The sequence below is a fragment of the Athene noctua genome, chromosome 4 (assembly GCF_965140245.1).
Source record: "Athene noctua chromosome 4, bAthNoc1.hap1.1, whole genome shotgun sequence".
NCBI lineage: Eukaryota > Metazoa > Chordata > Aves > Strigiformes > Strigidae > Athene > Athene noctua.
Genome location: NC_134040.1, coordinates 62,713,345 through 62,732,668, shown reverse-complemented (window position 1 = coordinate 62,732,668; position 19,324 = coordinate 62,713,345). Strand labels below are relative to the sequence as shown.

Below are 19,324 nucleotides of genomic sequence, written 5' to 3'. Positions count from 1 at the left end.
TGACTGCAGCCCCGGCTTCTCAGAAACACTTAGAACATATCTAATTTATTTCACTGTCTGGCCAGAGAGATATCTTAGAACTGGAAATAAGCTGTTAGGCTATAGATGATACTCATATTAAGCCCTTTAAAGAGAGGGTTGCTTTATGCTGAACTTCAGCTATATGCTGAATGTAAATATTTGCATTAGCTTCACCTCTGGAAGTAAAGCAAAAGCGAAAGTAGCGGTGCAGTAAAAGCACAATTTGTAGTTCAGTGCTGTAGAACAAAGCAGGTTAATGTTAGATTAACTGCTGCTTAATTGAGGATCATTTTACTGTGCATTGTTAATCTGGCCATAATTTATGTGTTGCTTTTTCCATTTACGAGTGCCTTTTTGTACTTCAGGACCGCAGGTGATATTCTCTGTCAGAGTTTTGCAGTGCCCATTATCTGGCACCTAAGGCATTTCATTAGCATTTAAACAAGACTTAAGTGCCTGAGTAATTTTGAGATAGGCTGTATCTGCATGGCTAGCTGACTACTGCATTTAATTAATTTCCAGACTTCCTCCCTTGTTTAGAGGAAAAAATGCAAGCTCTGTCTAAAATCCGGTGGCAGTAAGAACAGGCAGGCCACAGTTCTGGCTGCTGCTGAGGTTTCTTGCTCAGTTTGCTATCTCTTATTTCACTATTCAGCTCTAATGAAAAGCTTTTTCTCAAATAGAAGAATATTTGAAAAGTGACCAAGAATGGAGAGATCTCTAACTAATGAGTTGCCTCTAATTTCTGTTTCCTGTCTCTGGAGGCAAAGGAAAACAGATTCATTTGTCACAAACTGATCACACTGCAGAAAAGCAATGACTGACTTAAAGACAAGACTGCCAGCTTTGAGCTGGGAGTGGCACTGGCCTGGATGCAATGGGTGGGTATGGTGCAGAGTACTTGCAGGCTCGCCAAGGGTGGAACCTGCTGCTACACCTACCAGCAAAAGTCTCTCTGCGAGTTTTCCTTCAGCCTACATGAATTAATGTAAAATGGTCTTGAGATGCTGTTGCATGTGCAATTAGCTCGGGCAAGCTACTCCTCCAACGAGGAAAGCTGAAGGCTTTTCAAGAACTGAAACAGAGAAGGATGTTTTTCACTAATGTGCCTAGGCAGGCACTTTCAGGCTAAGTGCAAAATCAAACAGCACCACAGGCTGTGCGCTCTGGTGAGTTGAGAGCAGATTGCTACCCAGTCAGCACAGGGACACGCTGACCTTGGATATGTCACATGAGTCATGTTGGGGAGTGGGGTCCTGGAGCTTTTTCTATTCTAATAATTAAATAAAACATCATGAGGGTGACCTAAAGCCCTTGTGACAACAATGAAAAATCCCTGTGTTGGGAAATTTTTACCGCCATGAATTAATATCATGTGAGAGAGCCTGTGTGTAATGGGGATTTTCAGTTTTGCCTGATTAGAGATACTTAATAGGAAAAGAGCAGAGTAAAGAGGAAAGATTTCCAAAAGACTGGTTTGGCTACATTAGCGTGGTGTTTAGATGCCTCTATTTTTGAGATGCAGTTTGAGATGCATTTGTCCTAGACACAGCAAATGAGAAGACACACAGCTCTGCAGGACAATGTTAAAATACCCCTCTTAAGGTTCAGGTAACTAGGGCTCAGAGGACTGGACAGGCCCTGGTTTCATGCGCACCCAGGCACCTGGGGCTTGGGTCTCCTACCCCAGCATCACCTCCAGCCTGCAGACTCCCACTCAGAGTGGATAGCCTGTGCGGACATGGGCACAGCAGGGCCAAACTTGCGCTTCAGGCTGTGCAGATGACAGCCAAAGCAAGGGGCAGTTCCTCCCTCGTAAATGGGGACAAAGGGGCAAGACAGGGCCATCCATGATCAGGACTGTGTGTTGTGTCAACTGGTGATAAATAAGAATTTAAAGCTTTCTTCCGCACTCTTTCCTCCACAGTAAATCCATGTTTGAGGAGGGGATTGAAATCCTTTGAACTGTAGTGCTAATGGCACTGTTAATTAGATGCACATTTCTTTCAGAGCCATTTTTACTTGTAATGACTTTTACTGCATGTGAGGTATGACAGGAACCTCAAGCCTCGCCTCCCTGTGAGGTGCAGGCGAACATCCCAGTGCAGTGCAGGCACTTCACCTCTGCCTGGTTCTTCCCTGCAGCAGGGCCTGGCTCTGTTAAGTGCAGCACTTCGCTCTCCCAGTGAGCCTGTCCTGCTTCAGGGTCAGCCAGCTTGCAGATTGTCAAACTTATACTCTCCATGTTAAGTAATTATTCTGCTCGCAGGCAACCATATTGTATAACAATATGTTATGGTTCTAAACATCACCTTAGAACCAGTTTGATTTCTTGCACCCACTCCTAAGGAGAGGCTGTGCCAGAAACCTCCCTTTCCTCCTTGCGGGTGGACCCCTTCTACTTTCTGAGCTGAGTTTTATTCATGGACGCTTTATACCCATTTGTTCTTGTGCCAGCACTGTCTTTTAGTTTGAACTTCTACTTCGCTGCTGTTTACCACTTTGATGTATTATACTTCGGGAGGCGAGTATATCCCTGTCACTCCTCATGTTACTCCACGTTCAATAAACCAATCTCCCTCCTTTCGAGAGGTCTCCTGCTGTGCTGCAGGCTGCAGCAGCCTGTGTGGGGCTGTACTGAAGACATTGTACATTCGACACAGGGGGGCTGCCTGGTGGGCGCTTGGGCCCCCTTTGCCCCCCCCACCGCCCAGCACAGCAGCCCCTTCCCTCAGGCCAGGCCCTGGCGCGACACAGAGACCCAGCACCGCCTCCCCGCTCGCCCTTGCGTTTCAGAGGTGCGCCTTGGGTTACTTGTGTGTAAAGCAAAGGGGGAAAAAAGTTATTTCCCTATTAAAGAAAAAAAAATCGGGACCGCCTGGGAACGGCGCTTTCGCGCCTGTCCAGCCGCCGCTCCGCTCGGCCGCCTCGTCCCGTCCCGCGGCTGCCGAGCTGGGCAGGGCCGGGCCGGGCCGGGCCGGGCCGGGCCGGGGGAGGAGCGGCGGCGGCAGACGGAAGTGAAAACAAGACCGGGGGGACGGAGCCGCCGCCTCCCAGACGCGCCGCGGGTGTCCTCGCCTCTCCGCGCCCTGCACCACGGCACGGCACGGCACTGCCGCGGTGAGTGGCGGCCCGGCCGCGGGGGAGCGAGAAAAAGAGGGGGGTGGTGGTGCGAGAAGTCAGCAGGTTGGCGGGGGGGTTTAAGGCTTCACGGTGTTTCTTTTAATGTATTGTGGTTTGAACTTTTTTTTTTCGGGCGGAGTGTGCGGTTTGTCGTGGGCTGGGGGGCGCCGGGTCGGGGCTGTCGGCGGAGCCCCGCTGGCCGGGGGGAACGCGGCGGGCAGCGCCTCGGAGCGTCCGTGGGGCGCTTTGTCCCGCGGCCGTGGGGCTCGCTGCCCTGGCCCCAGCCTGCTGCGGTGCCCGTGGGGCTGTTGGGTGCCTTGGTCGCCGGGGTGCCTGTGGGGCTCGCTGTGGCCGGGGCTGAGGGGGTGCCTTGAGCGAGACCCTGGGGGGCTCTCTGGTCCCCCAGCCTGCGGCAGCCGTGGGGCTCCTCGTCCCGGGGCGCTTAGAGGGTTTTGGTGGGGGTGCTGGGGGGTATGTGCTGGCGCTGCCCCCCACCCCCCCTTCCCGGCATAGGCACCCCTCGCGGCGGCAGGAGAGCCCCGCTAGCCACGCCTGGCCCCTCGGCTCTGTGCCCCGGCGGGCAGTGGTGAAGGCGAGCGTTTCTGCCTGGATTTTGAAATTCCCCCTTCCCGAAGCAGATACACCAAGCGTTTGATCATCTAAATGGAAGTTGCACGATTTCACCCTTCGCTGGTTTGTTTGAGCAATGCGCCCCACATGAAGCAGGGTTGGTGGGTGGCAATGCTTTCTCTTAGATGTTGCTCCAGCATATTTTAAGAAATTTGTTAAATTCAACTTCAGATGGATCTCCTTTGTCTGCCATTCCTTCCTGGTGTATCTGTAAGCCTAGAGATGCAGACACGGCAGAATCGAGGGGGTGAGAAAGGAAAGTTGAGGGATGCTGAATGGGATGCATGGCATTTCAGTATTCAGTCTCTTCCCTCCTAATCATTGTTGCTACAAATGAAAAAGAACAGTATCATTTTCTAATACAATTTAATCTTTTCCTAGGTCTGTTATTGTAACTAGCAGTTACTCGGTTTAAAAAAAGAAAAAGGTATGCAAGTGCTTCAGTTTCAACTGATAGGTACAGTCTTCTGCCCGCGTGCTGCATGTGTGCTGGTCACTAGATGTGGTTTGCTTTTCTGCAGTCTCTAATTTATAGTGACCTGTCACTGCAGTGGATTTCATTTAGAGGAATTGAAAAAAATTTCTATTTTTGTATGGAAGAAAATCTGTGACTAATTAAAAGCCTTCCCCCCCCCCCCCCCCCCCCCCAAGGAGTTCGGTGCACAGAGCAATTAAACGACTTTTAGTTCTTGCTTTAGTGGTGAGTGAACCCCCTAAGAGTCCTAGCTCAAACTTGGAGCTTTTTTTGTTTTCTTTCTTCCTCTTCAGCCACGTGAAAGCCCAGCGGTGTGTGTTTTCCAAAACCCTCTGTACGTTGGTGCTTGTTGAGACTTTTAGGGGTGGGTTGGGTCAGAGCTGCCCTTTTGCTGGATGCCCATAGGCAGGGACTACCCAGGCACCTCTCAGAGCTCCAGATTCTGCTTCCTAATAGATATCTTTTTCTGCCCAATGCCAGCAGCCCCGTTCTGGTTATCCGAGTAGCTGTCGATGTGAATGAATAAAGCTTTACCATTTGATTTAGAAACAAGTCTGAGCAGTGGATCTCTGTGGCTCTGGGAGTTGAATCCAGAAACGTGTGTTACCGATGAATTTCTTGAAGTGACATTAAATGTCCATCCCTGCACTGGCAGGGTCTGTGCGACAGCCCCACTCTGATGGCACATGAGGGTGGACTGCATTTGCAAAAATCCACTGCCTCCAAAAAAATAACACACCCCAGCCCACAGTGTATGAACAGCTCAAAACGGGCTTTGTGGAGCTTGGTGGGGTTTGAAACCCACTTGCTTCTGCTTGACTGAAGGTCCACCTTAAATGTTCCTATACAAGTATGGCATCTGGCTGTGCCTCGGTGTAGTCTTACACCAGTCCACCCTGGTGTGCTCCTGCCTGGCTTCAACCGTACAAAAATAGACAGCATCCACTACCTAAGATGTCATTGTAACGTTACTTATCTGAGGTGAAACTGAAGCCCTTATCTTTGACGCTGATCGGCAATTGAGTGCCTCGGTTGCCTTTTAAAGGTAATTTGTTGCCCAACATATGTGGGGAGGGAGATGATTGGGTTTTGCTTCCTCAGCATTGAGTTGTGGCTGTGGGTATTTCACTTTAGTTCACAGCTTTTATTTGAGGGTTTGTTTTAATGTCTGTTTTGTCTGTAGCATTGTTCTACCAATATGAAGCTATGCTATAAAAATAAAAAATTCACAGGGATTTTATTTTCTTCAAATTAACTTCACAGTTGTGATATTTTGACATCGTTTTGAAACTGTCAGGGCATAATGTGTTTAGAAATAAGCTCTGAGCTGATGACATGGCAGCATCTGATATTAATTTTTGTTAGAAATGAATGTGTCAGTAGTGCTAATTTCTTCCATACTTGGATTAAAGGAATACTATCAATTCATGCTTGTCTCAACATTGACTGTTTTTTTAAGATGAGCTTTAATGTCAGGTATCCCCTTCCCCCCCCCCCCCCCGTGTTCTGTTAGTAAGAAGTACTTGTCAAACAGCTCAGCACCAGAAGTTCTGAAAGTCCCAAATCCATGTTACCAGTTCCCTAATTATGTTTCTTCCTAAGCTATGGAGGAAAATAACACATGAAGAATAAAAGCACAAGTAATGGCAGATTTGGTGTGGTGGTTTTGTCTGTTTTTAAGCTATGGAGGGCAGCACAGACAAGGAAAGAATGTTTCCAAAATGGTAGGTAGTGCCTTTTGGTTTTATCATCTTTAAATTAAAACTCTAATCCTCTTTTGCAGGCATCAGTTCTTTGGAATTGATCCTTGAATACTAAACATCATGAGCAACTACAGCGTTTCTTTGGTCGGCCCAGCTCCTTGGGGTTTCAGACTCCAAGGGGGCAAGGATTTCAACATGCCTCTGTCTATCTCTCGGGTAAGTGCATTTGCCTCTTTGCCTGCATGTGGGTATCTGTTATGCTGTGGCCAACCTGCAACCTTCAGACAGAAGTATGAAAGTCATTAATTACAGATGCTGCAACTCAACTTGCACTGTGGCATGAAGGGGGTTGGGAGTGGGTAAACTGGGAAAATAAATTTTCTTTATTGTCTGAAGGCTGAAACAAAATTGCCTTAGGAAGGACATGTTCATTGGAAAGGGTTGTTTTATCTGCATTTATTTATGCAACAAACAAAATAAACCACCCTTGAATTCCCCTCCCTGTTCCCACCCAGAAAACAGAGATCAGAGGTTGGAGGCAGGCAGGAAACAGGCAGTTTTCTGTGTGGGGATAAACCAATGAAGTTCAAATGGGAGGCAGCAGGGGAAAAAAAATCACTCAGATTACCCTTGTTTATTCAGCAGCTCTTAGCAGCTTGAGGGTCTTATGTCCGTTCTTGCAAGTTCCACTATTTAGAATTAAAAGGCGCTTAAATGACAGTAGTTGTAAATAGCAGTTCATCAATATGTGCCTGAGTGAATGTGCAAGTTTCTCATGAGAGTTTTATAGAGTATGTGCTCTGAACTGGTATTCAAAGGATTGGAGGAACTAAGTCAAAACAAATATGATCTTTGTACCCAGGCAGTATCTAGCTAGTTTCCTACTTTAAAACCACGTTTTCAGGGAAGGCTCATCTTTCAGTGTGGGCTGAGTTTCAAAGCCTTCCTCAGGCAGCTGAAGCACTTCACATACAAAATATAGGGACAAACTTTGCAGTATTGAATTTATAGAATCACTGGAAATGTCTGGGTGAAGAAACTGGCTTCTGATGGCTCTGTACCCTGGCACCTTTAAACCTGATTTGCAGCATGGAAGCATTTATGTACAAATGGCCCCTTCTCTGTCAACAGTTTTCCTCCCCCTCCTGGTTATTCGTATAGTTTAGTGACAAAGATGAATTATTTTTTACACCTGTTGGGACTGCAGAATTGATACTGCCCTGGGAGACGGAACAGGTTTCTATTTGGGTTTATGCATCATGGCAATATTTTTAGCTAATCTCAACTAGCGATTCAAACTCTGCCAGTTCATTTAGACTTGGCTTATCCTATCCACCTGTGGATTATGCTGGTGAAGTTAAAATACAGTTTGGCTCTGCAAAATTATTATGTGGCTAAAATGGACTGTAGAGCTGTAGAAATGCCTGCGTACAGATGAATACAGTTGATATGTGAACCCAAAAGGGGATGAGAACCAGTTTATTCCTAAATTCCAGGGGCTTTCAAGCTAAACTGTAATTCAGTTTCTTGTTCAGTAGCTGGTCACTCCTACGCTAATGAGAAATTTGAACTGGGGCTGTGGATAGTGCTCTTCTGATTTGATGGTAGAAGGGCTTTCATGACGAGGATTTGCAAAAGCATAGGCTCTTGCATGCGAAGGGTACTTGTGCGTGGTACTGATGAGCAATTAAGTGCTGTAGGCAGTAAACATAGCAAACAGCTAGTTTTAGGAAAGGGTAGTACATTTTTGTAGGGGTGTCTGCTGTCCTGGAGGTCTAGAGTTTCAGTCCTGCTGTAAGCAGTCTTCCCATCTAAAAGTTTCTAAAGAGGAAACATATGCTGAAATTAGCCCAGACTACTATTTTATTGCAGGAATCAAATATGCTGTTGCATGGAGTAGCCTAGGGGAATTGGCCTAAATAGCTATATATAAAAGCCTCAGTTATGGAATTTCCTAATGGCAACTGTCAGCACCCACAAGAGGAGAACGTAGTGAAAGATGGGGACCTGGGTGGTTTTAGGAGTTTAATTTGTGCATGGCAGGGGGAAGCACAATATGCAATTCACCTATTATACCTCAGCCCTGTTCCTCAGCTGAACTGTTTCTTCTTATTTGCAGTTAAGAGTATACAAACATTAGACTGCCTGGTGCTTCTCCCCACCCCCCCTTGGATTAAAAAAGTGCTTAGTTCTGGTATGCCAATCCAGCTTTGGCCCAATAGCTGGAAGAATTCAATACCGTGTTCCTGGTATGCTAGAACAGCGCGTACCATTCACCTCCCCCCCGCCCCCCTCCAAGACCTTCTTGTCCTCATGAAGCATAAATGCCTTCCTGAATCTGAAGACTGCTAATTAAATTATTTTAGCAAAACAGTAATAAGGCAGCAGAATTATATTCTTTGGCAAGGAGTACTTTTTTGGGTTTGTTTTGAATTTGTCCTCTAGATGCTGAGGATGAATCTGGCTGCATGGCTGAGGGCTAATTTCCTGCTTTAGCTTAAACTCCTTGAAATTAGGTTCAAATAAAGTACAGTTTACAAAGCACAGAAAATATACTGGTTTCTAAAGCTGTTTATCTGAAAAGCTAATCTCTTTTTACTAATTATTTGAACAAATTAGGATCTCATATGTTTCCTTGGAGAAAGTTTTTATTAAGTCATCTGGCTTTGTATGCAGTGTGGTTTGAATGGGTATATTCCTTATTGCCTCCATAAGGTAAAACAGGCCTGTTTTCTTTTTCAGTTGAAATTCTTAACGTCAGCCATGGTGTAACAGGGCACTAACATTTGATTTTTTCATAAACATATTGTAGACTAGTTGCAACAGCATAACCAATAGCAACAGTTACTGCAGGGTTATGTCAGTCACTATAACTTTGTTAGTGCTTTAAAGCTGCTATATATACTTGTGCAGCTGTACACATTTCATGGTAAGTAACATATGTGATGTTGGGGATACAGCCTTATAGTTAGTGGCATAAATCAGTACAACAAAAATGCCTGTGGTACTTGTTGTGTATACTTGTACCTGGCTGGACTTCAGCAGGGTGGCTTTTCAGTCATCCTCCTTACCTTGCAGAGGTACCTGTGTGAGCCCTGCAGAGTGCCATTACACAGGTCAGGAATTCAATACTGGGAAGCTGATGTGGAGTGGGAGTGGTGATGGGAGTGCGGTGGGGACTATGGCTCTCGCGGAAGAGGGATTAGTGGGAAGAAAGCTGCTCCGAAAGCAAAACAATTTGATCTTCAATCAGGAATAATGGGTGCGTTGGGGTGGTAGATCTACATCTTTTATTAACAGCCAAGTGTTAAAGTGGCTCAGGCTACCACCTGTAACTGTACTGTAGGGATTCTGGGTAGTTTATTCTGTGGCGGTACTTGTATAACGAGAGATTGCGAACTGTGACCAGTTAGCCTGCAGTGAAGAAGGTGGAAATTACTGGAGCTGAGGTATGCAAACTTAGATTATTTCAAGTTGCTGTTCTTTTTGCTCACGGCATTTTACGTTAATTAAAGAAGCAACTGTTCTCCTTATTCCTTCAAGACCTATGTTGTAATGCCAAACTAAAAAAATTGAAAGCTAGAGCAGATAAGGACAAATTACTGAGAAGCAAGATTATTTATTTTCTGCTTGCTATTGTAGGAAAATACTGAGAATCAGACTCTTTCCCTATGGAAGAAAAAGCTTAGTGCCTATGTATCTGTCTGTAATATATGTAGTCATGTGAAATGGTGTTTGCCATAACGTGATTGCCTTCATATGATAATAATAGGCAATAAGTAATAGGCATCTCCATCTCCACCTGGCAGATTTGGGAGGCATTGTCCCAACACTTTCGAGTGCTGGCGGAACTGCAAGAATTACATCATGGGTCCTCCTTGTTTCTCCACTATTTCCAAACAAAATTTATTTCCAAGTTGCAGGATGTTCTGCTAAACACCAAGCTCAATCAGAAAGGACTGTTGGACCAAAATAATTGCAGCTGAATTTTTTTTAATCATGATTCTGATAATAAGGGATCTCCATTGCTGATATCCATGCAGATCGGTGGTCTTGGACAAATCCTACTGGTGCTAGGGATATGTCCCGTTTGGGTATAATATTGGTCTGAACTCAAAAGATCTTTGCCTTCTAGACTTGTTTGTGCAAGAGTTTGTTTCTTCTATTGAATTAGAATTTAAAAAAAATGCAGTTTTGGAGATAAAGTAATCCAAGCACACTACTAGGTAGGATTCCTATAGTGGTTCTTGGCCATGGTAAGTATTATATTTACAGAATTTGGTGTTAGTGATATCTACAACGTAGTCTGTGTTGTTTGTGTGCAGCACAGTAGCTTTTAAAACAATACACACTTCTTTAGATTTTGAATTAACATTATATTTTCTTACTTTTTTGGATGTTCATTATTTCCCAATGCTTTATTAACATAACCAGAATAAACTCAGTAAGCATGAGTGTTAAGCATGAGCCAGCAGTGTGCCCAGGTGGCCAAGAAGGCCAATGTCATCCTGGCTTGTGTCAGCAATAGTGTGGCCAGCAGGGACAGGGAAGGGATCTTACCCCTGTAATTGGCACTGGTGAGGCTGCACATCGATTCCTGTGTTCAGTTTTGGGCCCCTCACTACAAAAAGGACATTGAATGACTCGAGCGTGTCCAGAGAAGGGCAACGGAGCCGGTGCAGGGTCTGGAGCACAGGTCGTACGAGGAGCGGCTGAGGGAACTGGGGGTGTTTATTCTGGAGAAGAGGAGGCTGAGGGGAGACCCCATCGCCCTCTACAGCTCCCTGAAAGGAGGTTGCAGAGAGCTGGGCATGAGTCTCTTGAACCAAGTAACAAGCGATAGGCCAAGAGGGAATGGCCTCAAGTTGCACCAGGGAAGGTTTAGACTGGATATTAGGAAGCATTTCTTTACAGAAGGGGTTGTCGGGCATTGGAATGGGCTGCCCAGGGAGGTGGTGGAGTCCCCATCCCTGGAGGTGTTTAAAAGTAGGGTCAACATAGCGCTGAGGGATCTGGTGTAGTTGGGAACTGTCAGTGCTAGGTTAATGGTTGGACTGGATGATCTTCATGGTCATTTCCAACCTAGTTTATTCTGTGATTCTGTAGCATTAGAATTGTCAAAACTGCTTTCCTCTGCAGGTTGAAATAAATGGTGTTTGGTATTGATGATGTATTCATTATATTGTGATGATCTATGAGAGGTTTAAATATTTGTTCTAAATGTACGATTGAAATGTTTGTAGCCTATCAAAATTTTTGTCATGTGGTCTCTAAACAGTGTTTGTCTCTGTTTTATGGCAGTATTTGCTGCTAGAAACAAGGAAATACTGAAGTGAAACTATAGTTTGAACAGTAATGTAGCCTATATGCAATATATACCCTCCCACCTAATGCAAATACATAGCATGTTTTCTTGTATTTAAAAGTTACTTTTTTGTTCAATCCTGGTGGCAGCTCTAGCCATCTCTCTTTAGAAGATGTTTTGCTATTTGTCTTTCTCCTCCTGTAAGGATTAAGTAGAATACGGTCACTTTGAAATGCTTGACCTGATTGACAGCTCTGTTTTTCTACTGCAACTCCTTTCAGTGTGGGGTCCCTCCCCTGCCAGCTTCTTCCTGTTTCACTGGTCACTTTGCCTTTTCAAAAAAACCTCCAAACCAAACAAACTAAAAGAAACCCCTTAAAAATAGCTGCTTCTTTTTGTAGTTTTTCAGTTTCATTATTTCATCTGTTTCAAGTGTGGTTTTCTGTGGTGTTATTGCAAGCTTATAGTTGGTTGAAGGCTCATGATAAAGAATCTGTCAGCAAGTAGCACACCCAAGGAGGAGGTGAAAGAGCAGCCCACCTTGGGATGAAGTAGGGAATCCATGTGCAGCACATCAGTTGCTCAATATTCATCCCACTTGAGCATACTGACATTCTTTATGCTGGTGTATCGGGAGGTCACTATCAGAGGAATTGTCTCCTCTGCTCTCACTCTTTCCTTCCTTCCTGCCCAGGTACATACATGGTTACCCAGCAAGTTGTCCGTGTGGATGGAGCATGTATGATTGGTTCTGCACAGTGTTTTTGTATTCAGGGGTTTGGCCTTTGACCTTCTTAATATTTGGAAGCAAGCTATTTTGAAGTCATTAACATCTGCGAAAATAATATTAATGAGAAGAAAATAAAGGAAAATGATACTTTCAATCGACCTAGATAGAGCATGTCAGCTTTGACTGACTAGAGTCTGGCTGAGTCTTTTATTATTTTATTAAGCCATACGTGCCATTTCTAGTAAAATCAAGTTTTGTGTAAGTATGAAATAAGTTATTGCAGTGGGGGACTGGGGAAATGGACTTTCAAGCAGGCATGTGAAATAGGAGAGAAACACTAGAACAACTGCTGGCCTGGCCAGTGATAATTGTGTCAGTAACTTTATGCTTCATCCTGGAAGCTACTGAGAGCTACTAACTAAGCCCTAACTGGCAGCTGCTGGCATTGCTGTGCTGGTTTAATTTGCTACTGAGTTGTGATGGTTTGCACAAAATACAGCTGAAGATGTATTCCACTACTGCAACTTCCTGGTGCAGGGTCAGAGATACCAGCAGAGGTCACAGCGTTTACCTGCTGATCCTGCTTGTGGGGCAATAAATGCTGCATTTTACAGAGAGCTATCAGTGCTTATGAAATGAATGGGATTAGCCAAGGCATAAAGCAAGAAGTGTTACTCTATTCTGTTTAATTCTGTTTACAAGATGCAGTTTACTGAAAAAAATACTGAGAATGACAAACGAGCTACCAGTGCCAAAGTTTGTATCCTCTCCACACCAATTCCTGAAGGAGCAGAGGTTTTTATTTGGGAACTGAGCACAAAGCTCCCAGCTGCACAAGTGGTTTAATATAAGTGAATTTTCTGGAAGTCCTGAGTGCTGATTAGTGCTTCAGAGTTTATGTAGTTGCCTGCAAGCAACATCCTCCTTTAGAGAGCTCCTCAGTTTAACTTGAAGATGGAAAGAGATCGGTTGGTACAGATGTAATTTCCTGATTGTTTCTTTTCCCACCACTGTTTAACCTCTTTGTGCTGAAAATTGGGAAAAGGGCTATATTTTCCGTGGCCATTTGTTTTCCATCCCTTGTCTACTCTGCTCTGCAGTTTAAAGCACGAAGGCCATCACTGGAGTCGGGTTGGGAAGAAGGGATGGCATGGGGGAGAGAAGGCGGAAGAAAAGTGTCTGCATCTCATCTGTTCATGACCTTATTTGTCAGACAACCTACTCAGACCAAGTAGGAAGCTAACTTGTTTTAAAATAGTTCCTCTACTGATGTCATTCCCCCAGAACTGAAGCCGGCTGTACTCGGGGAAAAAGGAACCAAAGAGCTTGTAGCTGAGGGATATCTGATGTTATGTGTGAACATACTCTTTTTACATTAAAAAATGCTGGTAACTATTTTTCCCCTTATAAGTGACAGTTTAGTTACAGTATGAGGAGTAGAAGCTAAATATTTCATGATAGAAAAACCAAAGTATTTCTTTGCAGTGTCCACTTCTCAAAGACAGATATAGTGAAAAAATAAACTCTGATTAGATGTTCAGAGCATATGCAAAATTGGCAGTACTTCCAGAGGCCAAAAAGCAGGACCATTTATTGAATAGTAACTGCAAAAAAATTAGGCATGTTTTCTTTGAGAGTATCTGGCCCTGGAGGCCTGACAACTTCTGTCGACTTCCCCACCATTTGGAGATGCTATTTTTAATGTAACTGTTTTTCTCATTATTCATTGGCCGATAGCTATCAGAAAGCATTGTGAGAAGAGACATGGTGTTGAAAGATTTGTTTGTTTGGCTTTGGTTTGGAGCCAGGAGATAACATTGTTGGCTTTTTTTTTTTTTTCCATTTGTTTTGACTTTTTCAGAACAGATTTCATAAGTTATCGATACAAGGGAAAGTGTGAGAGAAAACTGTCTCTTGTGTGCCTAAAACAGTGGAAATATGAGAAAGGTGATATTCCTCCTGCCAGTGGCCAAAAGTAAAGAAAGAGGCTGAGGATTGTTTCAACAAATATGAGAAACAGAAGTACATTTACTTCCATAGGTTGCTGTTACAAGAATAGAGACAGAAGGAAAGGAGGCCACTGCTAAGGCTGGTGTTACATGAGTCTTTGAATGACTCAAGTCTTCAGGTCAGTGGAAGTTGGGAAAACATGACAAAATTATCTGTTCGGGTTGCCTTACTATGAGAGGTCCTCACGCTGAATTTGTGGCAGAGGTACTGTCTTAGAAGCGTTGACATGGGTGGAAGAAAAAGGCTATGAACTTTGGTCACAGAGTCCTTTGAGGTGCAAGTAGCTTCAGTTACCATGCTGACTTAAAGCTTTGCTTGTGTTTAGGAATTTATACTGTCCTGCTGCTCTGATGTGTGATACTGAGTAAGAGGTTGAGGGTCACTAGCTCTGCTAGCCTGGTTTAAATGCAGACGAGCTACTGCTGAGTGTGATTGTGGTAGGTGATTGTGGGCTGTATGGGTCTAGATTAGGGCTATGGTGGTACTCAGACAAATCTGATGATAGATCACATTTGTAATTATGTTTGCTTCCAGGAACTGTTCTTGAACGTTTTCTTCAGGAGCATGGTCATGCTGGTAATGCTGTGCTGTGACAGTTCAGTCTCATCTTCTTGAGGAGAGAAAAAAAAGGAAAACATTAGGAGCTTGTGCTATGTTTGGGCTGTAAGAGCAGCCTCTCTAATGACTTGCTTAAAACTAGATACATATGGAAATGAAGTTCAGGGAAAAGTAGGAAGAGGAAATAGAGGAAGAGGGAAACCAGACGTTGATGCTGTTAGGTTTGGTACAGCTGTGAGGAGGGGCAGGAGCTACTCTGATACTCAAGCATCAGCCAGCTGCATGTGCCTTGTGGCCACCAAACACTTCTGCGGAACAGACCTAAGGTTTTAATTTGGGAAGAAAGACAGTCTGTAAAACGTCTCACTTAAATGACTTGCGTAGCACTGCACAGGGGTATTCCCACCTTCTTTTTCCATTTTTCTGCTTCATTTATCACTCACCTTTCAATACTGTCAGTTGTTGGGGATGGTGTCCCCAACATAGTAGCTTCTCATCTTTTGTCACTTAAAGACACCAGTGCAGTTCCCACCACGTAGTCTCTTATGTACACTGACACAGGTAGAGAGGTAGGAGGGGGACAAAACAGTACGTTATAAATTGAAGACCATATCATGATGCACACCCTCAAAGCAGATAGGTGCTGCACCCATTGAATATACTCAGTAGTTTTGGTGTAAAGTATCATTAGAGGCCATAGAGCACAAAGAAACCTCAGCTGTCAGTCATTACTGTTTTCCCTGCTAAGTAAAAATAAGTCTTTAGTGTGTTACAAACCAGAAAACTTGGAGTGAAATTAGTTCTGTGACAACTGGGTGACTGTTCTGCCTATACACTATCGAGCTTCAAGATGTACCAAGTGCTGAGTCTCCACTCAAAACAGGAAGATGCTCTGCATTCCTTAAGAGACCGGTGGTTTTTCTTTTAATGTGGGCCAGAAAATTTCAAGTAGCCTAATCCATAATATTTTTCTATTATTATAGTATCTATCTCATTCTGAGTTAGTCTTACAGTAGAAACTTCAGCTGAAACAGTTAAGCTTAGTAAAAGCAGTAGAAAATGGTATCAGATAGTAGAAAGTATTTGAAAGTATGAACTCTCATAATTGTAGTCAGCTCTGCCTATAATAAAGCCCTGAAGTAAAATGCAATGCCTTGTGTGAAGTCCCATAGGCTAAGAAGTGGATTGTGCCAGGTCTTTAGTAGTTCTGTTGGAAAGGTCAAATGGTTTGCGTGTTAACTGGATATGAAAGAAGTTTGGCTTACCCAGGTCTATATTAAGGAATGATCTAATGTGGTATCTAGTTCTTTCCCTAACAAGTGATAGAATAAAAGTACTTACCATGGGAAGGCAACAGAAACATTTATTTTGTGTTAATTACTTCATAGTTCTTTCAAAGTCCTGAATAGTGATTCAGATGCTAAGCCTGGATTAATGTAGAGTATCAATTTCAGGAGGGTGAAACTCCCTGTTTGTTAAGCTTTTGTGTTTATGAATGTAATCAAATAATTTCTAGATATTCTTACATGCAAAATTTATTAAATCTGTGAAGAAAATGGTTGAAGTGTCTCTGTTAAGCATGATGTTGTATTGATAGTAATAGCATTTGAGATTTTTAAGAAGGAATTCTGTAGAGGGAAGGCAAAATGCTGCAAATGTGAAAAATGCAGATCTAAATAAAGATGTATTTTTCTTATTAAAAAAGATTATATCACTTTGGTGGAAACTCTAGCTATAGAACATTTTTATTCAGAACCCTTAGAAAAATCAGCTTTGCTGTACAAATGCTCCTTCTGTCAGAGCAGCTTAATCTCAAAGTTTATACTACATCTGCTATTAAAACTTTTTCTTTCTAACGTACATCTTACGTAGCACAAGCCAGGCACAGTTCTCAGTCCAATGCAGCTAGTAATGAAACCTTCCTTTCCTGTGAAGTAAAAGACAAAAATTGTTGGGTTTTTTTGGGGGGGATGGTGAGGCTCCCTTGCCAGTGATTTCTACATCTTCTCTTTGTGGTTCTAGACTTAGCTTTGTGTTTTGAAAGACACAGGGAGGTAGAATAATGGCATGCTTGTCTCCAACTTGCTTGTGTATCTAAGCAATGCCTTCTGTGCTGTTCTACTTTTCTTCATCTAATGCCTTTAAAATGAGAGAAAAGAAAAGAAAACCCAACAAAAAACACCAGTGGAAATCTACAAGTCAGAGAGTTTTTGGAAGTTGGGTTGGACTGGATTTTGTTAGCCTGATAGAAAAATGGAAGTCTTGTAAAGCTTCAAACATCAAAGACAGCTTGGTAGAGTAAATTATCTTTGGTTCCTGCTGGCTTTCTGTAGCTCTTCATCAAATCAGTGTTTTGAGTCCAGACCAAATAAGTGTTCTCGCCTAGTGTCTAAGGTGGCTTGTTAGCAATCATTCAGGTATGAAAAGGCATCCCCCAAAATATGTATTCTGACAAGCAGAGTATCTTTAACCCTCAGGGGATAGTGTACTAGTTCTGTGTGAGCGACTGATTGTCTGGATTCATGGCTTGATCAGATATAATGTAGGTAGTGATCAGGGGACACAGTCAACCTCACAAAGGAAGTAGTAGTGGTTGGAGAGCAGGCAGCAGCAGTCCTATCTGACAGCCTAAATTCCTGTCTGAATCTTTTCTTAATGCACAGAGGTGGTGGGGGGGAACCCCAAAACATTGGCAGTTCACTAAAATAGGAATAAGGTCATGTAATACCTTACACTTTTCTGGTATATTAATTGGCCTCCACCCCTCTGTCAGTGGTAATCACTGGCTGAAGAAGGTTGGCAGAAGAAAACCTCTGCTTGCATCTCCATGTCAAAGCTCAAAGCCAGCTCCATGGATGAAACTCTTTATCCATCAGTGCTCTAAACTGGGATAGTAGGGGGGACTGGTGCAGCAGAGGCTTACTCAGCCCAGAAGGCTTGGCCATGGGAGCTGGGGCTGCTGTCATAATGGTGGGGACAGATAATTGAGGACAGTACAGTCTAGAAGTGCTGAAGCCAGTCTTGCTAGGACATGTCTGTCAGTGTAATAAGCTGTGAAAACTGCCACTGAATGCTTGTTAGCTTTTGTCAGCTATGGATACAGTCTATTCTCTCCACTTTCCAGTTGTGTTTTGGCAATAGGCTGTAAGCAAAAGACATTGTAGCAGGGAGTTTACATGAATCTCCTTTGAGAACATACTCAATTTGTGTATTAAATTACCTTGCTATTGTGCAGATCGAGCGTAATTCTGTAAATGCTAAGAACCCAAGCCTTGCTGCTGCAAAAACACTTGAGCAAAAGTGTTTTTAAGCATATATGTTGCCTCCATAAGATGACTCTTGCTTAAGGCTCGGCCTGTGTTGATGTGCATTGCTGCTCAGCACCCTGCAGTGTTGGGTCTTCAAACTGTTGTTACCAGAAGGAAAAGAAACATTGACTTGCTTGGAGGAGACAATTAACCTTTCCCAGCCTACTTTCTACTTTTGTCTCAAAGATGTGTTAGCCATAAAAGAACTGGCTGGCAGAGATATTGGACATCCTGAGAACTAGATTAGAAACAGACTTTTGACCAGCCAGTCTCCATCACTAAAACTATAGGGCTAAATCAAGTGGTGTAGTAGCATTTGGGGATGAGGAGTGTCTGTGTATTAGGTATGTGGTGGTGTTTTACTACCTCTTACTCTGGAAATGCTGCACAGATGCTCTATCCCCTTATGTCTCTTTGCAATTATTGCGCTCAAGCTAGAGATCACTACCTCAGAGTAGGTCTTTTTCTGGGTACCTCTGTAAAACTCTTTCTTCTGAACTATTGACTAAAAATAATCTTATGAACAAAATACAGATGAGTAGTTTTTTGACTGAAAGAGTAAATTTTGTGTATATGTCATGCAATTCACTTTCAATATGAAAACCTAAAGATGGTTTCCTTGAGGAAAGCTTAAATCTTGGAGACTTGAATTCTTGCACTATCTCTCTGGATAAAAGTATCACAATCCCTCTTACATCAGAGGGAATGTGATACTCTGGCTGGTTGAGTAGCTCCTCTGTGAGAGTATTTTCTTCCATTGACACATCTACACTTGAACTTTAAAACGTAGAAAGTGCTGATTATTAAAACTTCAAATGACATTAATTTGTTTTGATACCTGACCTGATGAAAACTGCTGGTGTTGCACTTGACAGCCCAGATCAGTTTATAACTCCGTCCTGAATGGTGTGGGATTAAATATCTGGAAATTGCTCACAGGAAACTCTGGTTACAGCAGTCAGAGTAAGGATTTAGGGCAAACCAGTCGTGTTGATGCTTTACTTTGCAACCTCCTGCTGTTGGAGAAGGCTAAACTGCTGTGGGTTTTTTATCCCCTTCTTCCTCCTTGCAAAGAGGCACAGCTCTGGCATGGTGATGGAGAGAGTTGGGTGCAAATACATGATTTTGGACACTGTAGCCATTGACGTCAATTAGTTCCTGACCTCATCAACAGGATGGAGTGCCTCAAGTGCTTCTGGTAACTCCAAATGCTTCCTCTGTCACTCGCTCACCGTGTGCACAACTCTACTTCATTTTATTGCATAGCCTAATCTACGCCTTTTTGGTTAGCTCAGTAGTTACCCCATTCCTGCTCTCTGACTTCTGTGGCTCTCTTCAGCAAAGAATATATCCCCAGGGTACCAAATGAGGTTTTGTAGAGGTTCTCCTGTCCTGCTTTGCCCTGAGATAACTGCCTAGTACAAGTCAGCCTTTATCCTAGAGCATGGATTCATTCCCTTG

At 43.5% G+C, this 19,324-nt stretch overlaps 1 protein-coding gene across 13 annotated transcripts in view; it reads left to right on the top strand.

The window, feature by feature from the left end:
• Positions 1-3,010: 3,010 nt before the first annotated feature.
• The window catches only part of PDLIM5 (PDZ and LIM domain 5), a 130,929-nt gene continuing 114,615 nt past the window's right edge, over positions 3,011-19,324 (top strand). For 9 of the 13 annotated variants that reach the window (XM_074905557.1, XM_074905560.1, XM_074905555.1 and 6 more), the window contains exons 1-2: positions 3,011-3,141; positions 6,033-6,168. In XM_074905557.1, coding sequence (XP_074761658.1) covers positions 6,073-6,168 — 96 coding nt within the window. In that variant the 5' untranslated portion in view covers positions 3,011-3,141; positions 6,033-6,072. Of the gene's footprint in view, positions 3,142-5,187; positions 5,295-6,032; positions 6,169-19,324 lie in introns of those variants that run through there. The other 4 variants (XM_074905564.1, XM_074905563.1, XM_074905562.1 and 1 more) reach the window with 2 other exon arrangements.